Source organism: Sinocyclocheilus grahami, unplaced genomic scaffold (genome assembly GCF_001515645.1).
Source record: "Sinocyclocheilus grahami isolate Dianchi unplaced genomic scaffold, SAMN03320097.WGS_v1.1 scaffold609.1, whole genome shotgun sequence".
NCBI classification, from domain to species: Eukaryota; Metazoa; Chordata; class Actinopteri; order Cypriniformes; family Cyprinidae; genus Sinocyclocheilus; species Sinocyclocheilus grahami.
Window position 1 is genome coordinate 930,277 of NW_015505788.1, and position 12,481 is coordinate 942,757.

At 34.0% G+C, this 12,481-nt stretch overlaps 1 protein-coding gene across 1 annotated transcript in view; it reads right to left on the bottom strand.

Annotated features, from left to right (window-relative positions):
* The window catches only part of LOC107557574 (BCL2/adenovirus E1B 19 kDa protein-interacting protein 3-like), a 30,924-nt gene that overhangs the window by 13,647 nt on the left and 4,796 nt on the right, over positions 1-12,481 (bottom strand). The window contains exon 4 of the mRNA XM_016241048.1: positions 11,849-11,926. Within this exon, the coding sequence (XP_016096534.1) occupies positions 11,849-11,926 (78 nt within the window). The remainder of the gene's footprint in view (positions 1-11,848; positions 11,927-12,481) is intronic.

Consider the following 12,481-nt stretch of genomic DNA (forward strand, 5'->3'; position numbering starts at 1 on the left):
CAGCCGCTTTCTGTGTGTGTGGTTCGCATGTGTGCGCTCAGAAAACCGTATATCTGAAGTTTAAACTCTTATGGTTTAAAACGCATGATTTCAGCACGATAAACATGATAATCAGAAACAAAACAAAAGTTTTTAGCAGATACGAGCTGTAAACGCGCATCTCTATTCTGAAAAAGGGGGCGGGGAGCAGCAGCTCATTTGCATTTAAAGAGACAGGCACGAAAAACAGCGTGTTTCTGCTTCCACTCAAAATAGGCATTTTCAAAATGATATAATAAATGATCTGTGGAGTATTTTGAGCTGAAACTTCACAGACGCATTCTGGGGACACCGGAGACTTATATTACATATTGTAAAATATTCGTCCTTTAACACAACAAAGTTATCCAAGGTAAAATCGCTTTGCATGTCACAACTGAATTACATTTTTTATCACAACTAGATGTTTACATTTTCTGAAGAAAAAGAGAGTAAAAGAATAGACTGTTGCCAAAAAAAAAGAAGTTTATTACGTGTTTTTTTAACTTTCCTTTAGTGTTTAATATAGCTATTTGCTCATGTAAATGATCTGCAAAGTAACAAAGCAAAAAGGCCACGACAAACATACAAAAAATCTCTCCAACAGAAAACACTTGCCTGAAATGCTTCATTTGTAGTTCCTCCATTATGATTATAAAACAGATAGTTCCAGTCCTTGATTCTGATTGGTTGAGCCAAGCTCGAAGCTGTTGTAAATTACTCTACAAACATACACCTTTGATTACATTTGTGTGTTGCTCGGTTGGAACCACAACCGTTTCTAAGGAACTGCATTGTTTGGCGGAAGAATAATGTTTTTATTAATATTATTACACTTTATTTGCTCTGTTTTATTTTGTGAAACCTTACTACTTATATAGAATAACAATTTTATAAAAGCAATAAGCCCCATGAAGCCGTGGTTTACAGTGAATTTATAACAGCTAAGGGGGTTGTAGGCACTCCGCTTCACATCATGCCTAACAACGCCACTTAGCTGTTATACATTCACTGTAAACCACGGCTTCTTGGGGCTTACTGCTTTACTTAGCCATGTCACCATGCATAATGTCAGCCTTTTGGCAGTTGAGCCAATGATTTTATGTAAGACCACTGTTTTATTTACTGCGAGGGCAAAGACATACTGACGCCATAGTTATCATATAATACTGTTTACAGCTGCTGATGAATCCTAGAGAGCTGAAAAACTCAATTATGGTAAAGGGCCTTACACTTCTATTTCCAAAGCATGCTCCAATCGGTTGACCAATCACAATATACTGGGCTGAGCGACCAATTTGTTTTCAGAAGGATGGGGCTTTAAAGAGACAGAAACTAAAACAGTGTTTCAGGCAGAGGGTAAAAAGAGATGCTGCAGAAATGTACAGAAAAATTGTTGTTGTTTTGTTTTGTTTTAATTCATGTAAATGTATTCTAGAAGACCCCAAAAATAAAATGATGAGCTTGTAATATGGGCACTTCCTGGTGCATGTCACCCTATAGCACCCTGGTTCTGCCATTCAACTAGTTTGCCATTTATATAATCCATTACAAATGTCAATTACTTTTGAAACTGAAGTATATTAAAAATCTCTTACTTTAAAACTTTTACTGACGTCACTTACCCAAAAGATATCTTTATTTTTGTTCAAGTATGACTACTGGGAACTTTATACAACACTGACTTATTACTCTACACTTTTTAATGGTCTCACAAACTATCAATAATTCTGTATATAGTCTCTCATGGCCATGTTAATGATGTATTTTAAAGACAAAGAAGGATCTTTTATTTCCTTTCATAAATCATCTAGAGTGTTTCAACCTCGGTAAAGAAAAGAATCCTAAAGATCACCTTTATCATGGACAGAGGTCAACCAATCAATCATCGGAGAGCAGCGTGTGTGTACGACGCCTCTGTATCACTAGGTCACATCTGGACTCTAAATGTGATGGATGAGGAGAAAGGATGACTAGACACATACGTGAGATGGCATTTCACCTTCAATTTACTCTATTCAGGTCAAATTTTACCACTAAAGAGCAAATATGATTTCATTTTCAAAGTGTTGTGGCTTAAAAGGGTGCCTAACATGGAAAACTGGATTTTTCAAAGAAAAGACTTTTTGCAGGCATGCAGGCATTTGCAAAAACTGGTCATTCAGAAATAAATGTCACTGAGTCACAGCCATACGTTTATTAACACATATCAACACATCAACACCGATTCAGTATTCTGCAACTTGACTCATCCTGATGAACGGCAATGCACACTAAACCAGCACACAGGGGTTAGTCAATCATAACAGAGGTCACTGACATATAGCCTAGACATCTTAAAGGTACAGCAATAAAAAACATGACTAAAGTGACTAATAAATGACTATAAAACTAAATTATGACTGCAAGAAAGCTTGAATAACATTAGGAGTGAACTTTAGATTAAGGGGGAAAAATACTTCAAAAGTATAAAATATTATCCCTTTAAAAATGTTTCATGTTTATCTCATGAAAGCATGTCACAGTTCACAAATCTGAATGAAAAAAAGAACAAACTATTAATTAAGAAATCATAAAAAAAAACTATTTCCCCCCAAATTCGCAATACTGGTACTGTAATGCATCCAGATGTTTTACCTTTGAGTTCATCATTCCATTGCTCTCAGTGGTGAATCTGTAACATAAAAGTGTTTTTTTTTTCCTTTTTTTTTTAGAATAAGCATAAATTAAAGGCAATGCAACAAATACTACAATTATCTATAAATATGTAAATGCACAATAAAATATAACCTGGGTGAAATATAACCTGGACATATTCCATGACAAGTTATGTGAGATTCACCCTCACATCCTTTCGTGTCTATTTTCAGTATGTGAAGTGTGAGTGTGTGTGTGTGTGTGTGTGTGTGTGTGTGTTGACTTCACACCCCTGGTGATGGTTATAGATGTGAACACATGGTTAGAGAACAGGTAATGTGTTCTGACATAAAGAACAAAGAAAACCAAAGTCTGAGAAAATACACACAAACATATAGACACAAAGTCCACCTCTAGACGTTTTTCTACATTCAGCAGACTTCAGATTTATGAACACAACCATAACTCACCTCCTGATCTGAAGGTTACGCATACTACATAATTTCACATTACACAATTTCAATAGAAAGAAATAAGAAATTACATTCAGCATGAAGATAAAATAAATAGCATAAAGAAAATAAATGACTATTTTAAGAACCATTGATATTTTTTCCATTACTGTATTACTGTATCTCATTACTGTAATGTGCAAATAAATACAATAAAAATCAATAAATAAAATAGACTAAATATTTGTTCATCACAACAAATTCAACTTGGAGTTGGGAGCCACTGAATCTGAAAACTGGATGCATGGACGCTTTACAGTGCAAACTAATGTCACAATTCAAGAAATCTTAATGGTCCTAAAATATGCTTCATTTTCTCTATGCAAAATATAACTTCTCCTTGCATTTGACTTTGGAGTGAAATACAACCCTGGCATATTGATGAGATTCATCTATGAGGAGTTTCTTAAACAACTATCAGTAGCTCATCTCTCAGAAGCAACAGGTTCTGCTGGGTTCTGCAAGCCTTTATGAAGTTATTGGATTTGAAGGCAAGGAGACGCTGCTCATGCCAAGTGCTTCTACCCCTTCATCAGTCATCTCCCAGGGCTTTTTATTCCTGACGATCAATTACCTGAACAAGAGGCCGACAGGCTTTGATCAATACGTCACTGTTGTTTTTCCTCCCGCTTTATCTAAATCTGTGCCTCCGTAAAAATGACAAGCTAAACTCCGGCTACTTTGTCTTAATTTTTACTGCACTAAATTGAATTCTGCCACCCTTCCATCACAAGTGAGAAGGTGCAGAAGAAAGTAAAGAGACAAGGAGAGAAGGAATACCATGCTGGAAAATTCTGTCTTCTGAGAAAATAGGAAAAATTATACTGAATACTGTAATTAATGAAACAATACTCACTAACAAAACTCACCAGCAAAATTATGTTGTGGGTGGTTGCCAATGCATTGCAATGCGTTTTACTAGGGTCAACGTTTAATGTGTCTTGAGGTTTGTTCAAATTACTACCCCAAGTACGAGCATGAATATGTAATGCAATTGGATTAAAAACTACAACTAAATGCATCAGTTACGTTTCAGTCATGCCTTCAGTCACACAAAAGTGTTGACTCTACTTAATGTTCAAGACCAGACATTGAAATATAAGTTTTTGTACATTTATGTTTAAGAGCTGCTGTTGTTTCTCTGCAGCCTGTCAAATAAAATGTGATTATCAAATGCATTATCGACAATTAGTGGGACTTGTGCCGAAAATGCCACTAAAATCAGTAAAAATGCCCCCAAAATTCAATACATTGGGGCAAAAATACCCCTGTATGAGTTTGTGTTTTTAATATTTATAATATATGATATAAATAAGAAATATCACATGACCCAGAGTGCCATTTTCCCAGAATATCAGCACAATTGCTAATGTGAAATGGATTATATATACAATAATAATTCCATAAACAAGAAGATAATATCAAGTGACTTACATTTTAGACACAATATGATCTGTTTTCGCTCCATTTTGCCAACGAAAATAGTCCAAACAAGCCAAAAAAGAACCGTTGCGCATCTCTGATCAAAACAAAGCAGAGTTTTGTTCCTGAATGAATCAATGTTTTGAATGAATCAGAAAGAACGAGTCAGTGATTCAAAGAACAAACTATAAAGACAGCAGTTGCTTAGTTCCTGAAGGAATCGATTTAATAAATGATTCAATGACAAAGACTTAACGCCGCCACCTACTGATGGTTTAAGTTCCAGATTCAAGTAACATGTCTATCAATTTAATTGTCTTACTCTAATTGTTTTTATTAAAATGTATTACAAATATTATAATTTACTGTTTTAATTCAAATCTTTAAACTAATTTATCCTTTTAAATTTAAGAGTCTGACATAAAGAAATGACTCATTTACTAAGGTTTCCCTTTTAAAAGCTCAAAGGTAAAAGGTTAAAAAAAAAAATAATAATAGAATTTAATTGAAGCTGAAAAAAAAATCCCCATAATGGAGAATTGAATTTATATCCTTAATCAGAAGGTGCTTCTAAATTAGGAACACAACTTCCTCTAAAGAAAAATGTAAGTGTAGAACCCTGCCATAACTCCCATATTACCTGCAGGTGTCTGATTATTGTGTACTGCAGTGCACACTATAGAGCACTTCTGACCTCTGGTGCATGTTGAGGGAATCACACTGCTGTGTTACATGAACACAAAAGTGTCAGTCCCTTTCCATTTATTCCCTTTCCCAGTATTTGTCCGCATGTTATTGTGTATTTCATGAACATCTTCCCTGAGCTTCTTTTAAACATTATTTTATTAAATAGTCACGCCTGACTTACGTAGTAGTAATGCATGCAACATCTATTATTATTATCACCCAAAAATTAGAGTTCTGTCATTATTTACTCACCCTCATGTTGCTTCAAACCTGTTTGATTTTCTTTCCTCTGTGGAAAGTTGCTCTTTTCTGTACAATAAAAGCAAACAGTGACTCCAAAAAAGGACAAAAAGCACCAGCATTTTTAATTAAAAAGAAAAAAATTATAATAAAATATAAATAAATAAACACAAATTCTAATTCCTGCATTCTATGCCACAAAAAATATATATTGTTTTTTAATCTTAATTGGTATACTTGCCTTGTTTCACTGCACAAAATATTTTAAAAACCTTAAATTTGTCTGAAGTAACATTTTTTTATTATAAGATATTAAGGTTTTTTTGTTTTGAGAATGCATCTTAAATGTGTATTTGTCTTGCTTCATTGTTTTATAAACAGTAAAGGTATCAGATGGAAATATCACAGTATTTTGATATATGGGAAGCTGATATGAGATACTTCTTCAAAGTTGACATTGAATACATCAAATATTTGCTTTTTTTTAAACTTGTCACAGGACCACTGAAATACATCAATGAAGGGAAAAAGTGACTAAAAATAGTGAAAACGTGATGACCATATTAAATTATGCATTTAGCAGACACTTGACTTACAGTGCATTCAGACTATACATTTTTTACCAGTATGTGTGTTTCCTGGGAATCGAACCCATAACCTTTAGCGCTGCTAACACAATGCTCTACCACTGAGCCACAGGAACATTATAAGTTTTTTTTATAACTACCCATAATTATCATATTCATTTACCGTGGTATTTCTAATCAAAGGTACTTCAAATATTATATGCTCAATAAAACAAGATAATGATTTGTATTTTTTTAGTTAAAGGTGAAAACATCTATTTTCAACAGATCTACATCTACATTCATTTTTACACACCAGACCAAGCAGAAGGTGCTAAGAGTGACTTTTATTATGGTTGAGTCATTACAAATTAGATTAATCTGACCAGATAACCTGGTGAAGTCCAGTTACCTTCACATTACAACATGGAATGGGTCTATATTGCAAACACGTTACTGCAACTTGAGATTTTTCACATTGTTTTGCTCCACACAAATAAAAGGATTCAGATACCCTATCCCTTACTGAATCCTGTCTCAAACTGAATGTATGTCTTGCATTTGATTTAGATGTAAAATAATACATTTTTTGCTTCGCTCACTGTCAGTTTCCTCCTCTCTTACACTCTTTCAGCTAGATTTCAGTGCATTACTGTTTCTGTGTTCCCTGTAGTAATTGTACTGTATTAGACCTGACACACACAGTCCTTAATGGACTACAGAAACAACTACAAAAAAATTTAAATGGACAGTTTAGTCTTAAAAAGACTCTTACAGGTGGTTAAAGCGGTCATATCATACATAAAGTTTTCCCTGAGCTCCACTTACGCTTTTTTGCACCAAAAACAATTGTAATTTTCTTTGCATGAACATTTTTGACCTGTTCTAACTCTTACAGCAAATTCTGCAAACAAACATATAGAATATCTAAATTTGGTCAGTCATGTGATAACTTATTAATCAGTCTGACATCTGAAATATTTAGCCCTAAATGTAATATTTACATATTTGAATTGCATATAACATTTCCGTCCCTTTGGATTACACGGTTCTGATATAAACTGATAAACGTAATGTGGCTAAGAAACAGGTATGAATTCTGCACTTCATTATTATTTTATTAACTATTTGCATCTATTTTACTCAAACAATCATATTTTCAAAATGCATTTATTTGATTTGCTTAGAATCAGAATAAACTGTTCATTGTGAAAACAATTAAATTTATTCAGTTACAAAGTATAAACATGGTTAAAATATGGCTAGCTGTGGAATAAGCGATATCCGTTTACTTAAAATGTACGAGACTGAAACAAATTGGATTTATTGATTATAAATATATAAAGTTGGTTATTTAAAACGCATCACATTAAGTTTAAATGAATGGAAATTTGATATGCAATTTAAATACATAAATCTTGAATTTAGGTCTTCAGAGGAGTTCGGAATAAGTTGTTATAGCTTTTGAACATGTATATCCTTCTGAAACATATACTGTCATAGAACATCAGGCTCTAGAAATATCAAGGACAGATTGATTGCTCATGATATGACCCCTGTAAATACTGTATGTGGAAATAGAGAAAGAGACAGACAAATTGGTTTTGTGGTGAAACGGGACAAACACAGACAGAGGCAGAAGAGGCTGTTGCCCATCACAGGAGGAGAAAAGAGGCGTGATTGGGCTACAGTGCTAGTGGCAGCAGCCTCAGCCAATCAGTGAGCTGCCAAATGTCACATGTCACAGTGTGCTGGTGGAAGAGGAGGCCAACCGTTTCCCTATGTAAATTCTGAGAAAGACAGACAGACAGACAGACAGAAAGAAAGAAAGAGATAATCAGTCATCTTTTGTCTTCTGTCAGACAGCATCCGAGTTCTTATTTATGCTCTTTTTTAGGTAACATTAATGCCTGTAACGAAAACGGAAAAAAATTAAATTTGTATGGCTCAATACCCCATTTTAAAGAGTCTAAACAGCACAAACATTTCTCAATTGTCTGTGATTTATTGCAAACAAGGCGTTCACCCCTCTCACAGTTGTCATGAAGGGCAACATTAGCTATATAGATCAAAATCTTTTTTTGAACCAGACTGTAAACATGTTTTTTTCTGCTGTAAAGTTGGGCATTTTAACATGGGGAGTCTATGGGACTGACTCCCTTTTGCAGCCAGCCTCTAGCGGCCAGTTGATAAATTACAGTTTAGGTCACTTCCTTGTTGGCTTCATGAGAGAGAGCAGGAGGTTGCTGCTTGGTCGTACAGTGCTGAGCTGTGCCGAGCCGAGTCGTACCACGCACTGGAAAAGCGCCATAGGTGTACACTGTTACAAACGATTTCAATTTCAAATAAACGCTGTTCTTTTGAACTTTCTATTAATCAAAAAATCCTGATAAAAAAAATGATCACCGTTTCCACAAAAATATGAAGCAGCACAACTGTTTTCAACATTGGTAATAATAATAAATGTTTCTTGAGTCTTGAGCAGCAAATCAGCATATTAGAATGATAGAAGGATCATGTGACACTGAAGACTGGAGTAATGATGCTGAAAAACCAGCTTTGCATCACAGGAATAAATTATATTTTAAAAATGTACTCAAATAACAATATTTCACAATATATCTGCATTTTTAATCAAATAAATGCAGCCATGGTAAAAAGACTTTAAAAAAAAAAGTATCAACTCCAAACTTTTGAACAGAGCATATACACTTGCAGCAGATCACATTATCCATTTGAACAGTTTTAAAACGAAACTTCTGACATTTGACTGTTTTTGTTATTCTGATAAGTGCATTAAGCTGGTACATATATAATACATATAAACATTCAGAAAGACTAATATGCTGACCATGACTAAGGTCTTTAATGTGAAAGTTTTTGTAATCAGGCATTACAAACAGCTGAATGGACGGACACTACATGACTCTACATCAGTTGTATTTCTAAAGACTGATTTCAAATAACCTTTGAAATGTTTATGCAGCAAGATGTATATTTGCACAATAAGGGGTGGAACGATATACCAATGCTACGGTTCGGTTCATATCACAGTTTTGGAGCCACGGTTTGGTTCAGTTCGGTTCTGTTTGCTGTGGGGGTAGGGTTCTTGGCATAGAATCAGCAATAGACTAAATTCACTTTTAACTTAAGAATAATAATAATAATAATAATAATAATAATAACAATAATTGCTCTCTGTTACACTGTAAAATTAATTCCGTAAAATTTACGGTAAAAAAAAAACGGCAGCTGTGGTTGCCGGAATAAAAAAAATAAAAAATACGGTAGCAAACTTTTAGGTTTTAACTTAAATTTAAAGTTAAATACTGTAATTTCATTAACTGATATAATGTTAATATACCAACCTATTGAAGTACTGAAATCTGTTTTGAACCTTTGTAATACACTGATAACCACCAAATGCAGGCGGTGATGCGAAAGTCACATGATGAAACAAAGCCCATCACAAACAGCTTTTAGATAATAACATATATAGAAGGTGCACGGTGTTGTTCACACAAACACCAAACACCATCATGGTAACACACATGAAACTGAAATAATGCAATAAACATTCATTTAACAACATTAGGTGTAACACTCAACCCTAATATACAAAACTGATAAGAAAAAAAACTAAGAAGAAACAGTTATTTCAACAAAAAACATCAAATTTGAAATGTAATGCAGGGAATTCTGGGAATGTCAATTTATGGTCTTTTTCACTTCCAAAAAACGGTATACTACCATAAAATTAATGTTCAATACATGTAATGTCCAATACAGTTTTTCACCGTATATAGTAAGGGAATTTACCGTTAACCATTTAACAGGTTTTTACTGTAGCATTTTTACAGTCTTTTACCGTTAAATTCATGGTAATTTTTTACAGTGTAGTTAATGCTAAAGCATTAACAAATGAGACTATAAAAGTTGTTGCTTTGTAAAATCAATTGCCTTAAAAAATTTAAATAAAATAATGCCTAAATAATGAAAACAAGTCACTGGACAATATTACTGAGGCTACATATAAAAATACATGTGCCATGGTTAATTAAAAATGAATAGTGTGTGACCTTCCCAATGTGATTACATAATGCGTGAATTTGCGGACACGCATCGCGGAGCTATCGGGATTGGCTGGCATCATGTCGAGCCCTTTGAAGCTGCACTGAAACTGCAATTTGGACCTTCAGCCCATTGAGCACCATTGAAGCCCATTATATGGAGAAAAATCCTGGAATGTTTTCCTCAAAAACCTTAATTTCTTTGCGACCGAAGACAGAAAGACATGAACATCTTGGATGACATGGGGGTGAGTAAATTATCAGGAAATTTTTATTCTGGAAATTAACTAATGGTACCTTCCTTTTCAAAGTGATTCAAGCTATTCAAACCCATCATGGTTTTGGCGGGGTAGGCCAACAGAGTACTTCGGTGCATGCCGCGGGTGGTGTATGGCAGTTTTTGGTTTGGTTCGAATATCGTTACACCGTATATGCACCGTCATAAAAACTGACATTGACAAAGTAAAGATTTTTTGCTTTTAATAGCATCCTGATATTGGAGCAGTCTCTAAAACCTGCAATCCCACACCCTAAAACGTTGCAATTCAAAAAGTATTCCAACAAGGTTTTAGCTGTAATGATACGTGCATTAAGAAGTTTCTCCTCTAGAGAGCAAACTCATCCACTTGTTAAACGCTGCACAAGCGAGGCTCATGGTGTGGCGCACAAGTTATTTTTGTGTGGTGACTAAATGATCCTCTCTGAGATTTAAGCAGAGGTATGCAGGCCTAACGGAGGTCAAACACTCCACTGCAAGACCTGGCAATCTGTGAAGTGCTCTGCTATTCTGAAAGGACACAATTAGCACACAAGAACACCTAATGTATTTTCTCCCATAATGCCATATGGTACTCACGACGTATTTGCAGTCTTAATTAGCATTGTTTTATCCAGGACTGCAAACTGTCATCATGTGCAAAAAGAAAAGTTAACGGTAACACTTTACTTAAAGCCTTTATGTATAATGCATTATAAAAGTAGTTTGTTATGCACCTTATAATGCATTGTACAATCTCAAGAATAATTGTAACCACAGTTAATACATTATGACACTTATCAGTTCATTGTTACATTACGCATTTCAAATTCGGTTATTATAATTATTTACGACAAGATATAATGTATAACAATGCACATTATGAATAATTAAGGCATTTTACATAATGGCTTTAAGTAAAGTGTTACCCAATTAAAAAGTTATTCTTCTTTATCATTGTCTATTCCAAATGTTTTCCAGTCTAATGAAGCTACATAGCTCAAATTAAGTGCATGCTCTGAGATTCGTTTCAATATTGTGACAACCAATGTTGCATGCCAGAATCAAAAGAAAAAAAAAATTCTAATTCAATTCATATTTGTCACATATATATTTCGCATTTTCAAGGAAATTAAGCTCATACATCAGAATTCTTAGTACTGTGAAACAAAAGAAAAATATACTACACTCTAAAAAATGCTGGGTTAAATATAACCCAGCGCTGGATTATATTTAACCCAGCATTTTTTAGAGTGTACTATTCCCTTTATTCCCCATTTTTTAGAGTGAACCCTACTTAAAAAACTCTGGTCTTTACAGACCTGATACATTAACTAAATATCTAGGCTACTATCTACATATCAATCATCTATATAACTTTAGAAGGTGAACTGAATGACTAACATGATTTAAGAAGACATGAATGAATGGTAAATCTTACTTGGGCGGAAGGTTTTCCGGCCGACTGGACCAATCCCACACCCATTCAGCACTCACTCGCCTGTCATTCTCATCCGACTGAAACAGAGCAGAGACTGTGTGAGTGTATCATTTACATGCCTTAAATCAGTAGCTTCAGGAACCAGATGTTACACTGGACTTCAAGTGACCCACAGAAACAAAACTGTTTTATGTGCAATAATATAAAGTGTACTGTAAATTACTAATACTACTATAAACCACACTGACAACAATATGCAAAATTATTTCAATGTTTAATCATTGTTGCAAGTGAACCTGTATTTATTGTAGCCTGTGTTTGATGTATTTTCAACCTTTTTAATGTATTTTTACCATGCATATTTTAAATTATTACATGCAAATTACAAAGTCTCTTAAATGCAAATCAAAAATACAGTAAAATCTGTAATATTGTGAAATTGTATTACAATTTGAAGTAACTGTTTACTGTTTGAATATATATTAAATTGTAATTTATTACTGTGATGCAAAGCTGAATTTTCAGCTTCATTACTCCAGTCTTCAGTGTCACATGATCCTTCAGAAATCACTCTAAAATTATTATGATATTATATAAACTATATTAAAATAGAAAACAGTTCTTTTAAATTT